This window comes from Eptatretus burgeri, chromosome 13, assembly GCF_056783735.1.
Source record: "Eptatretus burgeri isolate ZD-2024b chromosome 13, Ebu_testis_v1, whole genome shotgun sequence".
NCBI lineage: Eukaryota > Metazoa > Chordata > Myxini > Myxiniformes > Myxinidae > Eptatretus > Eptatretus burgeri.
This window is the reverse complement of record NC_140973.1, coordinates 80,461,420-80,486,944: the sequence shown is the minus strand read 5'-3', so window position 1 is coordinate 80,486,944 and position 25,525 is coordinate 80,461,420. Positions and strand designations below refer to the sequence as shown.

Here is a 25,525-nt window from a genome sequence, read left to right as displayed (position 1 = left end):
GGGTGGATTGTGAGCGGAGATCGCCGGGTGGATTGTGGGCGGAGATTGCCTGGTGGATTGTGGGCGGAGATTGCTGGGTGGATTGTGGGCGGAGATTGCCGGGTGGATTGTGGGCGGAGATTGCCGGGTGGATTGTGGGCGGAGATTGCCGGGTGGATTGTGGGCGGAGATTGCCGGGTGGATTGTGGGCGGAGATTGCCGGGTGGATTGTGGGCGGAGATTGCCGGGTGAATTGTGGGCGGAGATTTCCCGGTGAATTGTGGGCGGAGATTGCCGGGTGGATTGTGGGCGGAGATTGCCGGGTGGATTGTGGGCGGAGATTGCCGGGTGAATTGTGGGCGGAGATTGCCTGGTGAATTGTGGGCGGAGATTGCCAGGTGGATTGTGGGCGGAGATCGCCAGGTGGATTGTGGGCGGAGATTGCCCGGTGGATTGTGGGCGGAGATTGCCATGTGTGATGTGGGCGGAGATTGCCGGGTGGATTGTGGGCGGAGATTGCCTGGTGAATTGTGGGCGGAGATTGCTGGGTGGATTGTGGGCGGAGATTGCTGGGTGGATTGTGGGCGGAGATTGCCGGGTGGATTGTGGGCGGAGATTGCCGGGTGGATTGTGGGCGGAGATTGCCTGGTGAATTGTGGGCGGAGATTACCAGGTGGATTCTGGGCGGAGATTGCCGGGTGGATTCTGGGCGGAGATTACCGGGTGGATTGTGGGCGGAGATTGCCCGGTGGATTGTGGGCGGAGATTGCCGGGTGGATTGTGGGCGGAGATTGCCCGGTGGATTGTGGGCGGTGATTGCCATGTGTGATGTGGGCGGAGATTGCCGGGTGAATTGTGGGCGGAGATTGCCTGGTGGATTGTGGGCGGAGATTGCCGGGTGGATTGTGGGTGGAGATTGCCTGGTGAATTGTGGGCGGAGATTGCCAGGTGAATTGTCGGCGGAGATTGCCTGGTGAATTGTGGGCGGAGATTGCCAGGTGGATTGTGGGCGGAGATTGCCGGGTGGATTGTGGGCGGAGATTGCCTGGTGAATTGTGGGCGGGGTTAATGCAGAAGAGCGACGTATTTTGTGCTGAATCGTTTTCTGTGTGACGCCGGAAGTTGATTTTCTGAGCAGGAAGTGATAATCTTCCTGTTCCGTTAGTTGTTGACGCGCAGCGTTGTAACTCTCGTTCTTCATTGTTACAGCGCGGCGACATTGCGCTGTTATTGTTGTTGTTGTTTTTTGTTGTTTGTTGACTTCATTTCTTATGTTACAGATGTTTTCCGGGTCTGATGATTCCCTTATAAACCGAAAGCTGCCCAAGGAATTGTTATTGCGGTAAGTACGCCCGTTACAAAAATGCTCTTTTTACTGATCGTTTGTCTTTATTGTGTGTTTTTATGTTTACCTTGTTTACTTTTCTTTTAGGATATTATCTTTCCTTGACGTCATCACGCTCTGCCGCTGTGCCCAAGTTTCCAAAGTAAGCAAGTGCGTTGTTATTGGGGAAACGGAGTACAACATTCATGTGACGTTTCACCCTCATCAGAACTTCCTTTCCTTCCCACTTGCGTCCTCTCGCTGTGTGTTTCCCTTCCCCTCACCACAAGCCTCGTATCCCCTCCTCTACACAAATGTGAGCATGCCTGCACCTGCACTGTAATGTGTTGTTGTCGGTCGGATCTGTAGAGCTGGAACGTTTTGGCTTTGGATGGCAGTAACTGGCAGAGAATCGACCTGTTTGATTTCCAGCGCGACATTGAGGTACTTCTCTCGGTTGAATTATTTTTCTCAGGTCGAATTTCTCAGCTTGAATTTCTCAGCTCTCAGTTGAGCAGGTCGAAGATGGGCCGTCATGCTTGCGCACCTACTCAACACATCCACGGCCTTGGTCCCGCCAGGGTGTTCCACCATTACAGACACGGTTTCGTGCGTGCGCGCGAGTGTGACGTTGATGCCATGGATAATGTACACGCGTGTGTGCTGCAGGGACGTGTGGTTGAGAACATCTCGAAACGCTGCGGTGGTTTCTTGAGAAGTCTTGGTTTGCGTGGGTGCATCAGTGTTGAAGATGCCGCGTTGCAGTGAGTTGTCCTCTTGTGGTCGTGCGGTCTTATTGTTGGTCTTTTCCCGCAATATTTCCTTCCATTGTTGCACTTGTCGTCCAAGCATGATGTGCTCTGCAGTTTGACCTCAAACAAATTGCAACAGAAACTCTCTCAACTAGTTCATACTCAGGAGAGTGTCCTCTGTGACCTGTTGCTCTGCAATCCGTCAAGGGGGAAGTATTGAAAATCGGTCATAAATTACCCCACCCACTGTCCCATTATTAAAAAATGGGGAAAATTTGGTGAAAATCCCAAAAATCTCGACATGAAATGTCTTCCATAGATCATTATACACATCATATTCAAAAACTACCTCACTCAAATATTTATTAAAGATTATTTAGGAGCAAGAAGAAGAAGGGGAATAAGAAAAATTGAAGGCCCACTTGGGACCCAACCCAAGTTTACCGAAAGAGAGTAACAAAGCATCCATACATACTGTTTGACGGGGGACGTTGTGTCTCGTGTGACAACCTGGTCTTTTCTCTTGAATGTTTAATCTGCAGCGGTTTTCCCATCCATGTTTTCTGGAATGGAGTTTCCAACAGCCTTTGCCGTGTCCACGTTGACAGTGCTGTTTGCATGTACACCAATGGAGATTTTCTGCAGACTTGGATCAGGAGTGAAGGGGTTCCTATCTTGTAGATAGTTGAGAACTGTGTACGTGTCTTTCCCATTGTGAGCCTGCTTAGTTTGGGTCGTGTCCTTATTCTGCCACCCCCCCCCCCGCTCCCCGCCCCTCAATGTTGTCGCTTACACCTGTCAGCTCTTGGATGGCCTTGTTGATTTCGTCACAAGCTGGCATGGACAGCACCCATGTCAGACGTTGTTGCTCCATCATCTCTCGCCTTCCGGTGAGGCCACCACTGGTCTTCATGCAGCTCATCACAACCTACTCATTGAGATTTGAGGACAGTCCGGCACTCACAGACAAGCACTTCTTCTCACCACATGGAGGGCTTCTTCGAATCAACAGTGGACGTATGGATGTTCATATTGAAGATTGGACATCCATTGCAAATATACCTGGGCAGGTTTTGTGTAGAGGTTGCATCCTGATGCTGCAAGATAAGGGAGCATTTCGGAAACACCCTTGAGACGCAACGCCCATTTACCAGTATGTTCTGCCCAGACAAACTCATGAAGAATATCCACCATATCAGTGCACTGGAACCTGAGTCGAGCAGTCCTTGAAGACATCATGGATTCAGTTTTGCTATCAAGAACATCATCGATTCTAATCATCACATTGGCTTGACAAACCTCATCTGGAGACATTGAGCCATCCATCAGCTTCCCATAGAAGATCTTAACTTCGTCCAGGTCATCGTTTCCACTCGCATATGTTTCACTCTTTTCATGTGATTATGTCCTGTCTTCCACGGCTTCTTCTGCTTCTATACCTCCAGAACGTCTGTCATCTGAATCTCCATGTTTTCGTGGTCGAGGCACATGAAACGTGCTCGACAGCAAAAGGGCATTGAATGCTGCATCAACGATGAGATGTGCTCGTGTTACTCAAGCAATTGCCTTGCCATAGAGAATGTGTACGACTGCATTGGCTGCGTAGGTCAACTCCAACAGTTGTAACCTTGATGAAGCCATGAGATGCCCATTGCATATGAGGAAGCTCATCTCCATGTGAAAGCCACCCAAACGAAGGACTATTTAACTCAAATTGCTTCTTACAGGCTCAGCGACGATGATTATCAGAGCTTTCCACCAAAGTGGTTGGTCAAATGCTTGATGTTGGCTTCATGGTTAGGGTGATGGGCTTGTAATCTGAGGATCCTGAGTTCAAATCTTGCTTGGCTGTTGAATTAATACCAGGTGGGGTTGACTCAGCCTGTAATCCTTCCGAGGTAAGCAAAATGAGTACCACCTTGCTGGGATTATTGAGCCATTTGAGTATCCTGCGTCGGAGTGGCGACCCATACAAGATTGTGCCCAATAGCCCAAGGGAATGCTTCAGCAACACCGATGCTCTGTACAGCATGGTCCCAATGGAGGGACGGATGGTTGGTCAAAGGTGATGACCGGGGAGAAATTGTGGCCGCACACATGATCAGAGACAAACTTCAGTGTTGAGTAGATGCATGTTGTATCACTGCGATTCATGTCTATCATTGGAGGAAACATCATGGATGATTTCCCAGGGTGGTAACCGTGATGCACAAATTGCATCATTCCAGACCGTGTCCTGACCTTGGGATCCAAACATGATGGGGGTCTGGGTGGATGTTGGCAAGCTCAAGGATGAGAGGGTAGCTGTGGAGTTTGCGAACAGGCTGAGTGGGGATTTGGGGGGTGTGGGTGCTTTGGGGAATCCTGAAGAGTTGTGGAGTGCCTTCAAGACCACCGTCCTTGCTGTTGCTGGTGGATGGAACTCACCATGGGGCAAAGAAGAATTTGGTCTCTTCAAGGACACTGGATACCATTGATCAGTCGCAGGGCCAGGATTAATGACAGAGCTGAGCTGTTCAGGGAGTTGAGCCGTAAAACTGTACATGTGCTGAGGGTGGGCAAGGAGGCCTTTGTACGAATAATCTGTGAGGGGGTAGAGCATCACCTGTGGTCAAGTGATTCTCGTCCTGTTTACAGGGGAATTTGCGCATTACGTTCATCCAAGTCCATCCCTCGGTGTACTACAGTTAGAGCAGAGGGAGGTGGGCTCTTGACAGAGGAGTCTGAAGTGAAGGCCCGCTGGGCCGGTTACTTTGAGCGGCTGTACTGGGCTGCCCCATCAATTGTTGAGTAGGATGTCGGGTGTTACTATCCCTATTGCTGACCCTCCAATCAGCTGTGATCCACCTTCGTTTGTGGAAACACAGGCTGCGGTGAACCGGTTGAAACGGGGTAAAGCTCCAGGGATCTGTGGCATCCGTGCTGAACTTCTCAAGGTTGGTGGAAATGCTGTACTCATGTCGTTGCATGCAGTTCTGTGCTCTGCCTGAACACAGGCATCATCCCAACTGACTGGAAGAGGGGCCTTGTTGTCCCTCTCTGGAAAGGGAAGGGTGATCGGCAAGACTGCAACAATGACCGAGGGGTGACGCTGCTCTCAGTGCTGGGCAAGGTCTTTGTTCAGATAATTCTTGATGGGGTTGGCCACCATCTGCTTGAGCACCAGCGTCCAGAGCAGTCAGGCTTTACATCAAAGTAGTCAATGATTGACTGTCCTTGCTCTTCGGGACCTCACCGAAAACAGGTGCGAGTTTCGCAGGGGCTGCTTGCAGCCCACGTTGATCTCTGCAAAGCGTTCAATTCAGTGAATAGGGATGTCCTCTGGAGGATTCTTGGTCTTCGTGGGGTGCCACCAGAACTGATCAACCTGATGTGTGAACTATATTCTGGGACTGAGAGTGCTGTGAGATGTGGTGGTGCCATCTCTGACTTATTTCCAGTCATTACTGGAGTTCATCAGGGGTGTGTACTTGCCCCCACACTTTTCAGCACGTGTATGGACTGGATTCTAGGGAGGATGATGGAGATATCAAGCTGTGGTGCATCTTTGGGAATGTCAAGATCTCTGACCTTGATTTCGCAGATCATGCAGTCATCTTTGCGGAGACTTTAGACATCCTCTTGGGGGCCCTCGAGGTGCTGAATGAGGAGTCGGAGCCGCTGGGATTACGGGTTTCCTGGGTCAAAACGAAGATCCAGGCTTTCAATGACATCTTGGATTCTGTTGTCCTGTCTGTGCCTGTTTGTGGTGAGGATGTTGAGGTCAGGGAGAGATTCACTTACCTAGGCAGTGATATTCATGTCTCTGCTGGCTGTGAGCCAGAGGTCAGTAGACATCGTGGTCGGGCCTGGGGAGTCATGCATTCACTGGCTCATGGGGTGTGGTGCTGCCGGTACCTGTGCGGGAGGACGAAAGTCTGAGTCTTCAGGTCCTTGGTGCTTCGTCTTTCTCTATGGATGTGAGACTTGGACTCTGACCAGGGATCTGAGACGGAGACTTTATTCCTTTGGTACCAGGTCTCTTCGGAGAATCCTTGGCTATCGCTGTTCGGACTCTGTGTCCAACGAGCGGATGCTGAGAGAGACTCAAATGGGATTTGTTACCTGCATAGTCCGTGGACGTCAGCTGCGGCTGTTTGGACATGTGGCTCGTTTTTCTGTTGCTGATCCTGCTCACCAGATTGTGTCAGCGAGGGAGCCTCGTGGGTGGAAGAGGCCAATGGGCCGACCACGTGCCTCATGGTTTCAGCAGGTTGATCAGCATCTCAAGGAGATAGGGATGGGCCTGGCATCTGCCTGGGGATGGCCAGACGATGGCCCCTTCAGTACCGGCGGAAAGTGGACGCAGTGATGCACTGCTCTGGCGCATGCTCCCTCCTATACCTGACCTGACGTTCCAAAGAATATCGAGATGTGCTGTGGTGTATTTGGCCTTCATATTGGACAGCTTTTGGTGTGTCACTGAAGTCATCCTGTGACTTTCTTCTCTGTGACACTGGATCTTAATTTGTCCAGCCATGGATATGTCACTGGATGTGACGTTTACCCTGAGAATCGGGTTACTCGTTTTGATTCCGAGGGTTATGGAAGCAATCACCGCCATATCATGGAAGGTATCACGACCTTCCAGGGTTCAGATGTTGTCATCTACGTTGTTAGCAGCATGCTGGACAAACTGGATGTCATCATATGGACAAACAGACATAGCAGACAAACGTTGGGTATGTCATTTCCGTTTTGATAGAACAGCTTTTCATTTGAACTCGTGTACTTCTTGTTGTCGGAGCAGCAGAAACCACGGTGGCGAAGCGAGTCGATGAGGAAGCATGATGCAACATTATGCAGCTGCACACCCAGTCGAAGCTGCAGTGTTACCAGCAGTATTCAAAGTCTAGCTGCCTGCATTATCACTTGTCCAATGGAGGCAATTTTGATGCGGGCAGCTTTTTTCACAAACAGTCCTTCCAGTAACACTCACTTGGTTTCAGGTAGGAATGAGATACATTCCAATTCAGATTCCATCAGCAGTTTGTATTAGCCTCACCTTTTCTGTCAGGATCTGCATTCTGGTGACTGTAAAGGTCTTGCAGCACAACTTTAGCCGTGTTCCTCAAGGTAACCACACTGGACTTGCCGTTAATCTCACTTTGGATGATGCTATCTCGAAAGTGTTCTTGGAGTTTGAGCCTCATGTGCGGGTAGCTGTATGCGCTATGTCCTGAGTCAGACAGCTTCTCTTCCATATGGCTCATTACCCTGCGTGCATGAAGCAGAAAGGGGGATTAAGCATTTGCTTCACTTTGTATGTCTGTCTGTCCATCTACAAACGTCAGTTTATGATCGAGGAGCAACTTCATTTCAATTGAATGTTTCATTTTGAACAAGAATCGGAACACGATTCAGAAAACAAACCTGTAGTTTAGCAGGACTTTGGCTCTGAATTTGTCCCGTTTGCACATGCACAGATCGGAGTGAGATAATCTTTCAGTCTGTCTGTCCGGCAGTCAAAGAAAATTGAAAATCCATCCAAATAGGAAACTCACTGTTTTTAGTGACGTCAAAAAGGACACAAACAACAGGCACAAATAACTCATGTAATGTGTTAAATAAGATGGTGTAAAAGACGCTGCATCAATAGCGGAAAACTTCCAAAAAAGTTTTTTTTTTTCTTTCGAAAACTTTCAAAAAGCTTTATTTTATTTCAAATGAATTATATGCTTGAACACTGTAGAACACAAATCACTTTCTTGGCACTTTCAAAAACCTTTCGCTTAGCAAGTACTTGGGCAAAACATTACGACATTCTACATCATCTCGACCAATCAAATTTACTCCTCGCAGATCCTGCCCATGTCCTTATTTTCTTATAACTGCTGGGTTATGGTGTTGTATGAACTCATGGTGAGTAAGATCATTTATGGGTTCATTATCATCGTCTTCAAGAAATTTAGCAACCTCCAGGAATCCATCCTGTCCTTTTTACCGCCACCACCGAAGGTGAAGGAGGTTATGTTTTCACCTCTTTCTGTCTGTCTGTGTGTAGGATATCTCTAAAAGTTGTCGACGGATTCGGATGAAATTTTGTGGATGGGTTCGGTGTGCGACAAGGACCAACTGATTAGATTTTGTTGAAGATCCGGATCCAGATCCAAATCCAACTCCTGGAATTTTTAAAGTGATTCTTCACCATTGAGAGATAGGGCCGAAAATGATATTTAGCACGATATCTCAAAAGGTTGTGCACGGATTCAGATGAAACTTGGTGGACGGGTTGGGTGTGTGGCAAGGAAGAGTTGATTCGATTTTGGTGAATATCCGAATTCGAGAGTTATTTAATTCTTCAAGTGATTCTTCACCGTTGAGAGATGGGGCCAAAAACGATATAGTACTGTATGGCGTGATATTTCAAACATGTAATGGGCCCGATATGTTCTCATGGATCAGGCATTACGTGGCGGAGTTATGCGCTCTACCGAGTGCCCTTCTAGTTTCATCTTGTGGCTGACCCAGTTTAGCCCTTTTAAATAACTTTTTGTCCATATGATGAACTGTCGGTATCCGCTTCTTTTGGATGGGAATTTATGCTGCAGGTCTGGTGGTACATGACATCAACAGCATGCAGAATTCCAGCTTGTAGAGTATCTGCCCAAGCATCACATGTTTCATGACAAGATGCCAGGACTGTGTCCTTGAGTTCAATGTTTTTGAGTGGTAGAACATCAGACCTCTTTTTCTTTCCTCCAAGCTTGGCTGGTTTGCCACAGAAAGCCAATCAGTTATGAAGTAAAATGGGTCTTGCGATGACAGACGTTCATGTCTTTCAGGGTCTTTACCATATCCCTTGTTTAATAGCACTGGCTATTTACTGTGGGTCGTAGTATGTTTGTCGGCAGTCCTGGTGTACTTGTTGCCCAGGTACACAGTGGATATTGATGTCATTCCATGCTTCACTTGCCTGGTTAACGCTTGCACGTCCCTTCTCACCAACTGTAGCCGCGAGTGACATCTCTCCTCATATTGGTTGTTCACAGATGGCACAATCTTCTGACACCTCCATTACTAAAATTACAAATAAAATAGCATAAAAAATATAAAGTAGGATTGAAAAGTATCATTAAATATTAGCATATTATACATTTGCCCCATCCTGCCCCACACTCTTCTAAAAAAAAAATTAAAACTGTTCTGAGTGCTCCCTTGCATGGATTTATGGGAAAAGGCCATGTGTAAATGTTGAGGTGTATTTTTGGGTAAAAGTGGGGAACCTGACTTTTTAACATAACTAGGGTATGCTAAATTCGATGAACCCAGATTAACCCAAGCCAAATTTGGAGTTTTTGACCATCTAATTATCATAAACAAAATGGCTACCAAATTGCAATTTTTTTGACACATTCTTGGGGAAAGCATTAATATATCACTAGACGACTCGTGAACCCGTTGGGTTCCCGTTATGACAGCCGTTGATAAGAAAAAAAACATTTCAAAAAAATAAAACAAACAACATAGCTCCAGCGAACTATACCGCTGAGGTTGTTTGCATTAATCAAATTCTCCCGAAGAGTACTTGACTGAATCGGGAATTGATTTTTTAGTAAATTTTTTTTCGTTGCCCGATTTGAACAAAACTTGATACTGCACACCGCAGGAGAATGGTGAGTAAGGTGACTGTAAAATTTTTGCGCTATTTCGGGAACATACATACATACATACATACGTATATATATGTATGTATATGTATATATATGTATATATATATATATATATATATATATATATATATATATATATATATATATATATATATATATATATATATACACAAACATACATACATACAAGATGAGAGTTTTAGTCATATATAGGTGGATGTATATATATATATATATATATATATATATATATATATATATATATATATATATATATATATATATATATATATATATATATATATATATATAGGTCAGGTATGGGAGCATGTGCCAGAACAGCGCGTCGCTGCGTCCACTTTCCGCCGGTACTCCAGGGGCCTCCATCTGGCCATCCCCCAGGCAGATGCCAGGCCCATCCCCATCTCCTTGAGATGATGGTCAACCTGTTGCAACCATGAGGCACGTGGTCGGCCCACTGGCCTCCTCCACTCATGAGACTCCCTCACTGAGAGAATCTGGTGAGCAGGATCAGTGTCAGGAAAACGAGCCACATGTCCATACAGCCGCAACTGACGCCAACGGACTATGCAGGTAACAAATCTCATCCGAGTCTCTCTCAGCAACCGCTCATTGGACACAAAATCCGACCAGCGATAGCCAAGGATTCTCCGAAGAGACCTGGTACCAAAGGAATTAAGTCTCCGTCTCAGATCCTTGGTCAGAGTCCAAGTCTCGCACCCATAGAGCAAGACTGGAAGTACCAAGGACCTGAAGACTCGGACTTTCGTCCTCCCGCACAGGTACCGGCAGCGCCACACCCCATGATCCAGTGAATCCATGACTCCCCAGGCCCGACCCAGACGTCTATTGACCTCTGACTCGCAGCCAGCAGAGACATGAATATCACTGCCAAGGTAAGTGAATCTCTCCACAACCTCAACATCCTCACCACAAACAGACACAGACAGGACAGCAGCATCCAAGATGTCACCGAAAGCCTGGATCTTAGTTTTGACCCAAGAAACCCGTAATCCCAACGGCTCCGACTCCTCATTCAGCACTTCGAGGGCCCCCAAGAGGATGTCTAAAGTCTCCGCAAAGATGACTGCATCATCTGCAAAATCAAGGTCTGAGATCTTGACATTCCCAAACGATGCACCGCAACTTGATATCTCCGACATCCTCCCTAGAATCCAGTCCATACAAGTGCTGAAAAGTGTGGGGGCAAGTACACATCCCTGACGAACTCCAGTAACAACTGGAAATAAGTCAGAGATGGTACCACCACACTTCACAGCACTCTCAGTACCAGAGTATAGTTCAGACATCAGATCGATCAGTTTTGGTGGCACCCCACGAAGACCAAGAATCCTCCAGAGGACATCCCGATTCACTGAATCGAACGCTTTACAGAGATCAACATAGGCTGCAAGCAGCCCCTGCCGAAACTCTCGTCTGCGTTCGGTGAGGACACGAAGTGCAAGGATACGGTCAATCGTTGACCTCTTTGGTGTAAAGCCTGACTGCTCTGGATGCTGGTGCTCAAGCAGATGGTGGCGAACCCTATCAAGAATTATCCGAGCAAAGAACTTGCCCGGCACTGAGAGCAGCGTCACCCCTCGGTAGTTGTTGCAGTCTTGGCGATCACCCTTCCCTTTCCAGAGAGGGACAACAAGGCCCCTCTTCCAGTCAGTTGGGATGATGCCTGTGTTCCAGGCAGAGCACAAAACTGCATGCAACGACACGAGTGCAGCATTTCCACCAGCCTTGAGAAGTTCGGCATGGATGCCACAGATCCCTGGAGCTTTGCCCCGTTTCAACTGGTTCACCACAGCCCATGTTTCCACAAGCGAAGGTGGACCACAGTTGATTCGAGGGTCAGCAACAGGGATTGTAACACCCTTGACGTCCAACTCGACAGCTGGGGGATCAGCCTGGTACAACCGCTCAAAGTAACCGGCCCAGCGGGCCTTCACTTCAGACTCTTCTGTCAAGAGCCTACCACTCTCTGCTCGAACTGCAGTGCTCCGAGGGATGGGCTTGGATGAACGTAATGCGCGAATTCCCCTGTAAGCGGGACGAGAATCACCTGTCCACAGGTGATGCTCTACCCCCTCACAGATTCCTCGCACATAGGCCTCCTTGTCCACCCTCAGTGCACGTACATTATTACGCCTCAGCTGCCAAACCCATAAAGCCAGAGTTCCTCCGAGTGAAGCAAGCTGTCATGTACTCAGTCCAGTTAGGACTGCTGTATGTTGCAGAAGGAAACTAATGGACTCAAAGAATATCGATGTGATCGATCGTCTTGAAGATGTGTTAGATTCTGCTGCAGACAAAAAACTTGTGTGGCACGAAATGTGTTATGCTCACTTCACGGACAAAAGTAAAATCGAATGACGACAGAGGATTCAGGCAGAACATTTGAAAGAGGAAGCAAGTTGAAGTAGTAGTTACGGTGTCTCAGGTGGTGACAGGCGTTTATTGCGAAAAGTGATGGCATGTACTAATTGGTACTTATGCATTTTCTGTTAAACCACTGACATGAAGGCACGTCCGAGTTCAGTTATGACAAAACAAATGAGTAATCAAATTATTGAAGCTTCTCATCTTGACTGCAGTCAGCATTCGACTGAGTGGTGTGATTGACTTGATCGCAGCTGAGGCCAAATATCACCTGACTCGTCTTAGAGCGTTCACCAGATCTATCACAAAACAAAGCAGGAATCAGCCAATACAGAGCTTGCTATGATATGATGTGGTTCTGGAAGGAGCTTCATCAAGCAGCTGACAAAGGGCACGTATTGCTTCTCGAGGATGTCTGGGAGAGGTATAAGGAGCTGGCTGAGGAATCATCAACTGCGATTCAACAGTCCTACTACAGTAGAAGTCCAACATTCAAGGAAAAGTTACAGTCAAAGCTCGGTAATCTTTTAAACTTCTTCCAACCACTTGACAGGTAGGTGTTCATCAGAGCGGGAAATTATACTGATTCCGACAAAGTATCAACCTACTGCAGTTCTGAAAATGAAAGATGACATCCAGGAGAGTGAGGAAACGCCAACACTTCCTGAATATGAGCCGCAAGATGACACTTTCCTTTCATTGACACATGTCGCTCTGAAAGTTCGTGGGGATATGATGGCAACCCCAGGCTACCAAGGTTTCTCTGTAAGTGAAGATGCTGCGATCAAATGCATTCCAGATAGTTTATATATGCTGTTAAAACTTATCTTTGGTGGTCAAGAGAATCTAGAATACGACGGTGCTGAAAACGATGAAGAACTTGTCCGAAGCAGAGTTCTGATTATAGCACAGGATCTTGTTGACTGTGTCAGCGGTGGCAAAAAATGGACTCCGAAACATGTTGGCCTTGTCGGTACACTACACCAAGCTACACGGTCAAAATATCTAGTGAAGCTGTTTAACAAGGATGGACACTGTCTCAGCTATGAGCAGGTGTTGTAAATAGACGCTTCGTTGGCTGAGAGCACTCTAAAATCCTTACATCACGCAACTGGTGCCATCATTCCACCAAATATTATGGTAAAACAAATTTATCCACTACACCTGTGATAATATTGATATCCTTGATGAGACGCTCAATGGGAACAATACTTTCCATGCAACCCGAATGGCTACTTGGCAACGGGGCCAAACAACAGATGTGGCTCTTCAGTTGCTCAAGCCGTCCACCAGACGTACTCTGATCGTGCCAAATGTCCTCGAGGACCTGCATCCTGCCGATATTACTCGAGACACATGTGAGCCAGTATTCACTGCCCCTGTTGACGAGGCCTGGTTCAGGGAATCTGAAGAAGACAACTATTCCGTGAAACGAGCTGAAGCTACAGACCTAGCATTCCTTCTACATTGTCAATATTTAGAGACAAGACCTTATTGGACAGTATTCAATCAATCGATCTTGTCAGTGGAACCAGAGCAGACAGCAGTCGGGTACTTGCTCATAATCCTTGCTCCGGCTCATGAATGATACTTTAACTACAGTTGTGAAGAGATGCATGGCAATGTCTTCACATTTTGGACAGGAGCATACAGTCCTCACAGTGGACAAAGCACTCTACTGCAGACTAAGGGGACTAAAGAGGTCTGTTCCAGATTACCAAGGCAAGTTAATTCCACGCCTTGATGTCTTCCATATCTCAATGAACTTTCCAAAGGCTACAGGAGATCATATGGATGGATCTGGATTAACGGAGGTGTGGGTGGAGAGTGGATTGTTGGGTCAAGGTACAGTAGAGCTTGTTCCTTCAGGAAAGGCATACAGCAAGGGTATGAGGGCTCACAAACTCACCTTGCAAGGCCTGTGGCGACCTTTCTTTCGGTTGTTGCCGAAGCAGGTAATAAATGTCATGCTGAGCTTTCCACAATAGTCTCCGATGACAAGCCTGAACAAATTTCAGAACTGGTATCATTTCTGATGCAGGAACGGTTTTGGAACCATTTTGGAACTGATGCAGGAACCTTTCCTTCGCTCTCGTGTGGCCGTACGTGCGTGGCCGGACGTGGCCGTACATGCAACCACCCCTCCCCCCCACCAAAAACCTCGTGCCAGAAACAATCACACAGGCCGTTCCTTCGCTCTCGTTTACCCGTACATGCAACCCCCCCCCCTCACCAAAACTTTCAAATAACCACACAGGCCGCTCCTTCGCCCTCACGAACGATGACTGGATTGGGGCATTGTGTTTATCGATAAATGTGCATAAGAAATCGAGAAATTATAAGAATACAGTAAGTCATCACTATCCGGAAGTGGTGCGTGCCCATACGGAATGTTCACATGCATTCCACGAATTATCGCTTGCATTGAAGTAACAACTGCTGTGGTACTTCCATACACAGAGTTAATTAAAATCCAAATTAAAATCAAGTTGACCTCCCTGTCTTTGCTTGCCATGACATTCGCTGCCATTGACCATTGCCACTCCTACGCCACGGTAACTAAGCACCGATCCCCATCGTAACCAGTACGGCACGTGACGTCATCGTCGGCCAGCTGCGCACCGGCCTACGCAGCCACGCCTACACAGCAACGTGTCCTTTCATTGGTTGGTAAATAAATGGCCATAACTTGGGAAGCACTTGTCCAATTAATATCAAACCTTGAAAAGGCACATACACATCTAAAAATATACCTGGCAAGTTTCAATTAGATCAGACCAGTGATTGTCGAGAAACAGAGGTCACAGACACACACACACACACACACACACACATTGCTGGAATGAAAGATAGTGATGTATAAAACGACCAACTAAGACATTTTATTGAGATTGTTTTTAAGGGGGTAGGATTTTGAGCGATTTTGCCCCCCTCTGAAAATGGGTGTTTGGGTGGGGTAATATTGTTGTGGGCCAGGGTTTGGTGGCGATAAACAACCACGAGGTGGATCAGTGGAGTTGTCTCCTACCGAACACACGGAATTTAGGTCATGACCCTTGGACAACTCCGAAAGGTCACGGGTCCATTAACGGACCGTGGACGCCAATATTTTGACCGCGTGGCGTAGGGTTAATTGTCTCGATCTCCAATATACCTAAATAACCACGCAGTCTAGCTACCGGGGAAACCACACCCTCGGCCAACTCCGTCCGAACCGAGCCACAGGTACCGACTTGGATGTGACATAACCGAGCGGAGTTACCAGAGCCGCGCCGGTCCCAATGACAACTTACGGCCCAAACGGCCGAACTAATTCGTAATACGCACCGTGCTGGGTCAATGGGAGAAAGCACAGAAAACGAGCTGGCACATTTAACAGGGGTTTATTTATCAGGGGGCAGGGGAGCACACAAAGAGCAGAGTTATCCGAATATAAAAAGGTAATGTACAATGAACACACGGCACTTCGACAGTTTCTACTTACAGGACGGCGCCACACACACACACACACACACACACACACACACACACACACACATACACACATACACACACACACACACACACACACACACACACACACACACACACACACTACACGCACACGCACACACCCAAAAGAACTGGACCCCGTCGGGTCTTTATTTTGGCCTTTCAGCTCGGAGGGAAGGCGAGCTGAGGGAAGGGGCCTATTCTTGCACCTGTCCGCTTCGTGCGATCTGGTCGAGCTTGTCCGGTGACGGGACTCGAACCCGCCGCCAACAACACAACACCAAGCACCAGGGACAATGCAACGGACGCCAGCCAGCACGGGAACGGACCAGACGAGCACCCGCGGGTCGACGAGAACGCCAGCAGGCAAGACGAGGCTTCTCCTTCTCCTTCTTTCTTTACGACGGGGCGAACCTTCTCTTTTCCTTCCTCTCCCCCACGGGTCGAGGGAAACGCTCTGAGGTACTCGCCTCCGGATTGGACGAGGGGTTGTCGGGCGACTCATGGCCGCCGTTGATTGGACGGGCTCACGGTGGGTGGAGGGAACCTCACCGATATACGTGACACGCTGCACGTGGGCGATGGATGGCGATGGTGCGAAAACGAAGGATGAAGATTTAAAGACATAAAAAACCTGACTATAAAAGTGTCTGTCTGTGTGCAAATGGCTTACAGATTCGTAACAATATTTCACTGATTTTCAGAACTTCCCTCCTTGGTGGATTACTTCAGACTTTTTAGTCGCCAATTTACGTCACGCTAGTCCGGTATGACGTCGTTTGAATTTTTTAAGTGCAGTCGCCCGCCATCTGCCCGTGTAGAAGCAGCAACATCATGTCGCCCGAGAGTGGAGAATCGACAACACGGCAAGCGTTCATTGGATGCTGCGTCGCTTTATCTCCCAGTCTCACGTGTTTCGCCCTGTGGTGATGTGTACCGAAGTATGTATAATATGTGCTGAAGTGATAGTTAAGTTCGGTGTTAGGATGACCAACATTAAAAAAATTTTTTCGTGGCAACACATCCCCCATTATAACACTATGTATATATGGGAAAATTGTATTTGAGTAAGTTCGTTTCGGATAACGTCGCAGCTTTTGGGAACACATCCATGACGTAAATCGACGACTTGCTCTCTGCCAGGCACTTATCTTGGTATAATATATTTTTTAATTTTTTTGATATTTTCATAAAATTATTGGACTATAGGTGTGCACCTGGATGTGCAGTAGAATTGGGGAATTACTCGGTTCCAAAGTTTGAATTGGGTCGTTGCTCTTCAGAAGGCCATCTATTTTTATAATTCGCTGAACCCCAAAATGTGTTTGTATGTTTCATTGCAGCCATTGGCTGCACAGCGAGCCTGACTCCACCCACAATGGGAATCTGACTCCACCCCTTGAAAATAAAAAAATCATACGTCCGACATTTTGTTGGTCCGTTAGGCCCAAGACATATTTAACCTCCGCCATCGAAGATCGGAGGTTACTGTTTTCACCCCTTTCTGTTTGTTTGTTTGTTTGTTTGTGAACAGTATTACGGAAAAACTCCTCGACGGATTTCGACGAAACTTGGTGGGGGGGAGTTAGGAATGGTCCAAGGATCATACCATTAGATTTTGGACTTGGTCCCCCCCTCCCCCCCCAAAAAAAAATTGTTAGAGAAAAAAAATATTTTTTTTTGCATTTCTACATGTTTTAAGTGATTTCCAACCCCCCCCCCAAAAAAAATTTAGAGAAAAAAATATTTTTTTTTGCATTTATACATGTTTTAAGTGATTTCCAACCCCCCCCCCAAAAAAAAATTTAGAGAAAAAAATTTTTTTTTTTTGCATTTATACATGTTTTAAGTGATTTCCAACCCCCCCCCCCAAAAAAAAATTGTTAGAGAATTTTTTTTAATTTTTTTGCATTTCTACATGTTTTAAGTGATTTCCAACCCCCCCCCCAAAAAAAAAAATTTGTTAGAGAAAAAAAAATGTTTTTGCAACTTTTTTTTTCAACAAAATTTCGATTTTTTTTTTTTGCATTTTTACACGTTTTAAGTGATTTCCAACCCCCCCCCCCCCAAAAAAAAAATGGAGAAAATAACTAACTCTGTCAGCACTGTTGACATATTTAATGAATAAGATATAAGGTTCACTTGAGTGACCCAGCAGTATTGGCAGTGGAGGTTTTGCACTCTCCCGAGTGCTCCCCCTCTAGTCAGAAGTGTTATATTCACAATCGCCATGCCTTCCCTATAACTTTTCTCTTCATTGTGAAAAAAGGCAAAAAGTGATTGTTGAAAGCATCATCAAATGTCGAAAGGTTGCGGCTCATATACGTCACATGCGTCCTGAGGCACACAGTTTGTGTAGGATTGTTTGCTTGGATTGTGTTTTTTTTTTTTTTTTGAAGGATTGGGTTATCATCACCTCCTTGGTGCAGGTGCTTGCAAGGTAGTCAAAATACATCGGTTGATTGTTCCATGTGAGATCGCTTTGCGTCGTCTTTGAACACGTTTCACCAAAGATTGTGCTTTTTAAAAAAATATATTGTTTTTTTTTTCTCTCTTTTCAGAATTTTCGCACAGAATTGTCAAAACATTCAGATCCTGGACCTCAACGGTTGCACCAAAATCACAGATGTGTGAGTTTTTCTTTCATTGTGTGGTGTTTGTGTGTGACCGTTAATGATCCGCCCGTGTGGGTGAATTGGAGCGTTGCCGTTGTATTTTCACTTCAATTTTGCAATGTTCGTGTGTTCACGAAATCTTGTATTTATTCATCATTTGCCTTTGTCTAAGCATTTTGTGTTTCATGTCTCAAGATTTTCATGCTTGAAGCTTCCCATGAAACATTTAATGAAATTTTTGACGTTTGGAACAGCATTTTGATTTGTATATAAAGACCTCACAGGTCTGTGGGCCCACCATCACCGTCTCCGCTGAAATGGACAAAAAGCTGAGAGACTGAGGATTAAAGTTTGAGGGTTTTAGCTGGATATGAAACTCATGAAATGTACACTGTGATGCTGTACTTGAGCTCCATGCACTGAATTTGAAGCGTGCCTTGTGTGCAGCACGTGCAGCAGCCTGGGACAGGGATGCCCGAGACTGAAGCGGCTGGACGTGGGTTCGTGTCCCTCTGTGGGGAACGCTTCCCTCGTGGCTCTCAGGTGCATTGGCACATGTGCACCATCTTGTATTTATCTGCAGAATATTTAGCTTGATCATGTTTCGTGAGTTCCCTTTATCGCCCCAAACTTAGTGAAGGTTGTGCAGCCTTGGAACACCTCAGTGTGGCATGGTGTCATCAAGTGTCTGAGCCAGGAGTGATGGCTATCGTCAGAGGCTGTGCCAACATCCAAGGCCTTCTGCTTAAGGGTTGCACTCGGGTCAGCACTCAATGAACATAGTTGCTTCTGTGGCGTTTCCATGATCCAGGAAGTGGCAGTTTGAGGGGTTTCCATGAAGGGGTCACGTTGTTGAGTTGTTTTGCACTTTTTGTCCTGTGTTCCAGGTGAATGACCTCTGCTTGGAGCATATTGGAGAGCACCATACGGAACTGACCACTCTCAGCCTACAAAAGATAATGGTAAATAATGCATCACTTCATAAACATATTCCGCAAAAATTTGGTCTTGATTCTCGAACTCAGCTTTGATAGCGCTGGGTGCAGGAACCGTGTTGTCATAGGGTGGTAATACTAGTTGTATGAGGCAGCCCCTCTCACCCCACTCCTCTGCACCCACCTCCCCATTCCCTTCCACAAAGATCCAAAAACCTTTTTCCTGTATTCCAGGATGAGGACTTTCTCTATCTTAGTCTTATCAGGTGCCATTGTGGAGAGGTCATGATCCCAGGGAGATGTGAAGGGTACATTTTTTGACAGAGCACATAAAACACAAATAAATTTACCAAAAGCAAACTTTCAGAAAGAACATTAAGGTTGGGATTGCATTGAAGGTCATGTTTCAACAGGTTTACTCACATTTGGTCTTCTCTTGATCGGCAGCATTTCAGCTGCTGGGGGTGCAGCTCTGTCCGACATGGAGATGAGTGTACAAGAAAACGATGAAATAAATGACTATATATATATATATATATATATATATATATATATATATATATATATATATATATATATATATATATATATATATATATATATATATATTTGTCATGATGATTTTGGAGGTGACTTGGAGTTGTATATGTGTACATTCTGTTTTGGGGGGAATCAAATAGGACTTACGAGCTAACTCTTAGAGGCATTTGGGTGGTGCATTTGGTTTAGCCGATGTTTCTTTCGGCTAACCTTGATCAATGTTCCTTTCTTTTAAGAACTTCCTCTGATGTTTGTGCTGCTGGCCATGTCCAACAGCAAATCTCGGACGAGGGTGTGACCGCATTGAGCCATGGATGCCTCAAGCTACAGTCTCTCTGTTTGTCAGACTGTCCAAACATCACCGACGCAACCTTACTGTCACTGGCTAACAACTGTCCTCGTCTGAGGTTTGCCCTCTGCCCTGTGAGATCCACTGGCTATGTTGTTATTGCACGCCTTATCTAGTCTGAACCATATTGCATGATGCTTCGGCTTTGGGCTGCTCAACAATGGCTGTTTTTTGCCTTCAGGATACTGGAGGTGGCTCGTTGTTCTCAACTGTCTGACGTTGGATTCCAGGCTTTGGCCAATGTGAGTATGTTTTGGGGTTGGTAGTGGGGGTGTGTGTAACGTGATGCATTTTAATATGTAAAAAATGGCAGCACTGTTTTTTCCATTGTCTGTGCACTGCTTAGAGCTTGAATGTTACTCTCGGTTTTCAGAACTGCCACGAGCTTGAGAAGATGGACTTGGAGGATTGCAGCCTGGTTAGTGTGCAAATGCACCTGCACTGATGTCCTACCCTACAAAACACACACACACACACACACACACACACACACACACACACACACACACACACACACACACACACACACACGGAAATCTACCATTCTTTAATCATTAGCTGATGAGAACACATTCTGTGCCTACTGAGAATATTTAAAATATTTGGTGTGACATATTTTATTTTTAAAATATATTTATTTTATTTTTAGATAACAGATGCGACTGTGATGCAGTTATCCATTCACACACCAAAGCTGCAGGTCTTGGTAAGTTTCGTTTGTTTGTTTATTTATTTCCCTGAGCTGAGGAACAACAGAGCTGTATGAATCTGGATTGAGCTATACCACAACTGCAAAATGTCGTTCCCAGTGTTGTCATAAAATCCGAGAATGATGACAGTGCACAAAGAGCCTTGCAAACGACAAAACTTTCCTGGTAAAGATATAAAGAAGCAGAAGTAGAAATAAAAGTTCGATGGATAAAGCAAAAGTTAGAAAACAAGTACATCGAGAAAAGGAGAAAATGAAAAGAAAGCATTTCAAAGATGAACAGGAAAGAATGGATGATAATGTATTTTTGTTTCGTAGTCTTTTTTTTTCTTCTTCTTTTCTTACATGTTAATCCATGAGTTGGTCGGTATCATCTTGGGGGAATAATTCTCATTGTGATTTTTGGCAAGGTATACAACCCTAGAGTTAGATAATATGTGATAACATTGCATCGATGGTAGCTTTTTCTGTGTTATCGCCCTGTTCATATGCCTACCCTTAAATAAGCTTTTGTGCAAAATGGCCAGTACAAGGTAAGACACCCTACTTCAACTTATCAACTTTTTTTTATCAGTCAAACATTAACATTGAAATTTGTCTCACCTTTAGCTGGGATCATTTGCTTTTCAACAAAAGGTGCTAAACATGCTTAGGTTGAAAGGTGTGTCATTGGTGACACATATATCAGTGTCTATTTCCTGTGTGATAAGTCATATCGCCTTTAGAAAAGTATTTGTTTATCATTTACTGTGGAAAGTAAATAAAAATTCTGGAACAATATAATTACATGGGTGTTTAGCAAATTTATTAAGAAATCCAAAAATCTAAATTTCTTTTTTGTATGTTGTATATAAAGATCGGTATCGCAGACAATGTTACCCCACACCCCCCAAAATGAAAACAATACCTAATTTGGACGGATTTATGTAGTTTGGTCAATGTCATGATATTTTTTCCCTGTTGTTATTGAAGGATACTTTCCAAGAATCAAAAAAAGGTAAAGGATAGCATGTTCATGAACATACCGTGCACAAAAATGATTATATTTATCCATGATTTATACATTTATGTTGATGATTTATACATTATATTTACACATTATATTCATACATAAAATCATGAACCTTCAAATCATTTAAGATGTTTTTATCAATGTATTTGTAGCCTGTATGCAAGAAAAAGTAAAAGTAACATTTTCCTTGATTTGTGGTATTTTTCGGGTTTTTTTTGGGGGGGGGGCAACAATAATAACAATAACATTTATAATGTACATCAAACTTAAAATATATTTTGTTATTTTAATTTATGATTAAATTTTCTTCAAATTCACGTATTTAAACATGGTATCCATTATTTAGGGTGTGGGCAAAAAACTTCCGTAACACTTTTTATGAAAACAAAATCATGTTCTGCAATGTATCAGCACTGGACAATCAGTGCCTGTAATTGCAAACACTAAATGCTCGGCTAGTTTTAAGAACTGTTTTGAAAAGCAAATAACATGAGCTACGTGCCTAACGATTTTCAAGAAGATATAGCCTATAATAAGAGAGAACCATTAGTTTTAAATATAACGTCTCCTTCTGTCTTACGCCGGTTTCAGAAAAGTTTATTTTGGGATGGGGTTACTAAACAGCTAATAACACACAAAAGGCTACCACCCATGCAATGCTATCACATACTATCTGACTGCAGAGATGTATGTCCTGCCAAAAACGACAATGAGCATTATTCCCCTTGGATGGTACCGGTGGCCAAAAATTACCGGGTCTGGCTCATGGCCTATGTGAAGACTAATGGAAGGGACAGCCAGCTTAAATTGCTGCCTGAATGTCAGTAACCATTCCGCTACCTGGTATCGAGGTGCCAACTGATTGGTTAATAACAATGCGTGGTTTAAACTCTGTTCGGCGATGAACATTTCCGCTCTTTCGTGCCGGACGTGTATGCTCTTTTATTTGTCCTGTGTATATGTCTGTGCCACCCATCAGATCTTGTCTCATTGCGAGCTGGTCACAGATGAGGGAATCCGCTCCTTGGCCACAGGGACGGGCGTGCAGGAGGGCCTCACGGTCCTCGAGCTAGACAATTGCCCTCTGCTCACCGACGTGGCCCTGGAGCATCTGCGTCACTGCAGCGGGCTCCGGCGTATCGAGCTTTATGACTGTCAGCAAGTGACACATGCCGGGATCAAGCGCTTGCGGGTTGGACCTCCGAACTTCTTTGTTCTTGGTTTTTGTCATTTGTTTAAAAAAAATACTTTTTGAAGTTCTATTCGCGTGAATATGGTTTTCATCCGCTTTTTCTGATCAGTATTGAAAGAAAGCTGCTCTACATTGTTTTATCACTCAACATCATACCTGTGAAGTCCCTAATTGGGGTTGACTGGAATATTTTTTTCGTGTTCGAGCGCACGATCAGCGGTATAGTCTAAGAATAAAGTTAAGACTGGATACATAGTCAGTTTTGGGGGTCTTTAACCCTTTGAACACCAGCGGCCATTTTACCAGCCGTTTTTCAAACCTCCATATGCCCAAGTGGCTGGTAAACCGGCCACAATTCAAACCTCCATAAGCTCGAGTGGCCGGTTTACCAGCCACTATTCAAACCTCCATAAGCTCGAGCGGCCGGTTTTCCAGCCACTATTCAAACCTCCATATACCCGAGTGGCTGGTAAACCGGCCACTACTCAAACCTCCATAAGCTCGAGTGGCCGGTTTACCAGCCACTATTCAAACCTCCATATACCCGAGTGGCTGGTAAACCAGCCACTATTCAAACCTCCATATACCCGAGTGGCTGGTAAACCAGCCACTACTCAAACCTCCATAAGCTCGAGTGGCCTGTTTACCAGCCACTATTCAAACCTCCATATACCTGAGCAGCCGGATTTATTTTCCTGTGAGCCCAAGGTGGGGAAGCCGAAAGTTCAAGAAACTCGGGGTTCAAAAGGTTAAAAGCAGGAGACTCGTGATCAAAACTGGAGACTTCACAGGCTTGAAACATAAATATAGCCTTGTAACGTCTTAGTACTTCCTTTATGTATATAACATTAATATATATATATATATATATATATATATATATATTAATCTTTACCTCTGTCCTTGTAATTAATGGAAAAGTATACTAATATTACTTAATGTGGGCTCCAGGATGGCCTTGCCCGAGAGGTACACACACTCGCCTCTAGGCTGTCTAGCTTCAGTTCGAATCCCGACCCTGCTATAAACTGTCATCCCGCTGTTTCACAGGCAGGGTGATTCATCAATGTGTGTGTCATCCCTCAAATTGATGTTAAACGGGTGGCCTGTTTGCCGGTATTCGTTGGTGGATGTTAAAGAACCCACGGTGTCCTTCGTAAAGAGTAGGCGAATTATTGCCAGCACCATGAACAACAAATTACAAATTCCTGCCCGAACCAGCAGAGGGCATAGCATTACAACAGCGGCATAGCCACACCCTCAGCCAATGATGCAACACTGCAGTCTTGTGCTGTATATGAAGAAGAATCACCCAAAATCTTTTTAGGTCATGTAAAAGTACACTAATATGACCCAACGTCCTTGGAGGGCATGTAAAAGCACACGACACTACATTTTCTAGTTTTCATGCTTCCAAGATATTGATGGTAAATGTATTATAATTGCAGAATTGGTCCACATTTTAGAGGGATGATCATCGTTGGTAATGATTTTAGAGGGAAGATCATCATTGGTGCATATTTTTGAGGGACTATCATCGTTGGTCCAGATTTTAGAGGGACGATCAACATTGGTCCAGATTTTAGAGGGACGATCATCATTGGTGCATATTTTAGAGGGACGATCATCATTGGTCCAGATTTTAGAGGGACGATCAACATTGGTCCAGATTTTAGAGGAATGATCATCATTGGTCCAGATTTTTAAGGGACAATCATCGTTGGTCCAGATTTTAGAGGGACGATCATCATTGGTCCAGATTTTATAGGGACGATCATCATTGGTCCAGATTTTTGAGAGACGATCATCATTGGTACAGATTTTCGAGGGACGATCATCATTGGTCCAGATTTTAGAGGGACGATCATCATTGGTACAGAGTTTAGAGGGACAATCATCATTGGTCCAGATTTTAGAGGGAAGATCATCGTTGGTACAGATTTTCGAGGGATGATCATCATTAGTACAGATTTTAGAGGGAAGATCATCGTTGGTACAGATTTTAGAGGGACGATCATCATTGGTCCAGATTTTAGAGGGACGATCATCATTGGTACAGATTTTAGAGGGACGATCATCGTTGGTACAGATTGTCAAGGAACGATCATCGTTGCTGCAGATTTTAGAGGGAAGATCATCGTTGGTACAGATTTTAGAGGGAAGATCATCATTGGTTCAGATTTTCGAGGGATGATCATCATTAGTACAGATTTTATTGGGAAGATCATCGTTGGTACAGATTTTAGAGGGAAGATCATCGTTGTTACAGATTTTAGAGGGACGATCATCGTTGTTACAGATTTTAGAGGGACGATCATCGTTGTTACAGATTCTAGAGGGACGATCATCATTGGTACAGATTTTAGAGTGACGATCATCGTTGGTACAGATTTTAGAGGGACAATTATCGTTGGTACAGATTTTAGAGGGTCGATCATCATTGGTCCACATTTTCGAGTGACATTTATTGTTGGTACAGATTTTAGAGGGACGATCATCGTTGGTACAGATTTTCGAGGGATGATCATCATTAGTACAGATTTTAGAGGGAAGATCATCGTTGGT

The 25,525-nt window shown here is 45.0% G+C and overlaps 1 protein-coding gene across 5 annotated transcripts in view; it reads left to right on the top strand.

Annotated features, from left to right (window-relative positions):
* The window catches only part of LOC147014899 (F-box/LRR-repeat protein 2-like), a 48,400-nt gene that overhangs the window by 5,629 nt on the left and 17,246 nt on the right, over positions 1-25,525 (top strand). For 2 of the 5 annotated variants that reach the window (XM_085853328.1, XM_085853329.1), the window contains exons 2-14: positions 1,260-1,321; positions 1,412-1,466; positions 1,673-1,747; positions 1,973-2,067; positions 18,170-18,238; positions 18,671-18,766; positions 18,859-18,985; positions 19,111-19,185; positions 19,975-20,105; positions 20,229-20,289; positions 20,421-20,465; positions 20,697-20,753; positions 22,748-22,960. In XM_085853328.1, coding sequence (XP_085709454.1) covers positions 1,260-1,321; positions 1,412-1,466; positions 1,673-1,747; positions 1,973-2,067; positions 18,170-18,238; positions 18,671-18,766; positions 18,859-18,985; positions 19,111-19,185; positions 19,975-20,105; positions 20,229-20,289; positions 20,421-20,465; positions 20,697-20,753; positions 22,748-22,960 — 1,161 coding nt within the window. Of the gene's footprint in view, positions 1-1,250; positions 1,322-1,411; positions 1,467-1,672; positions 1,748-1,778; positions 2,068-18,169; positions 18,239-18,670; positions 18,767-18,858; positions 18,986-19,110; positions 19,186-19,974; positions 20,106-20,228; positions 20,290-20,420; positions 20,466-20,696; positions 20,754-22,747; positions 22,961-25,525 lie in introns of those variants that run through there. The other 3 variants (XM_085853327.1, XM_085853332.1, XM_085853331.1) reach the window with 3 other exon arrangements.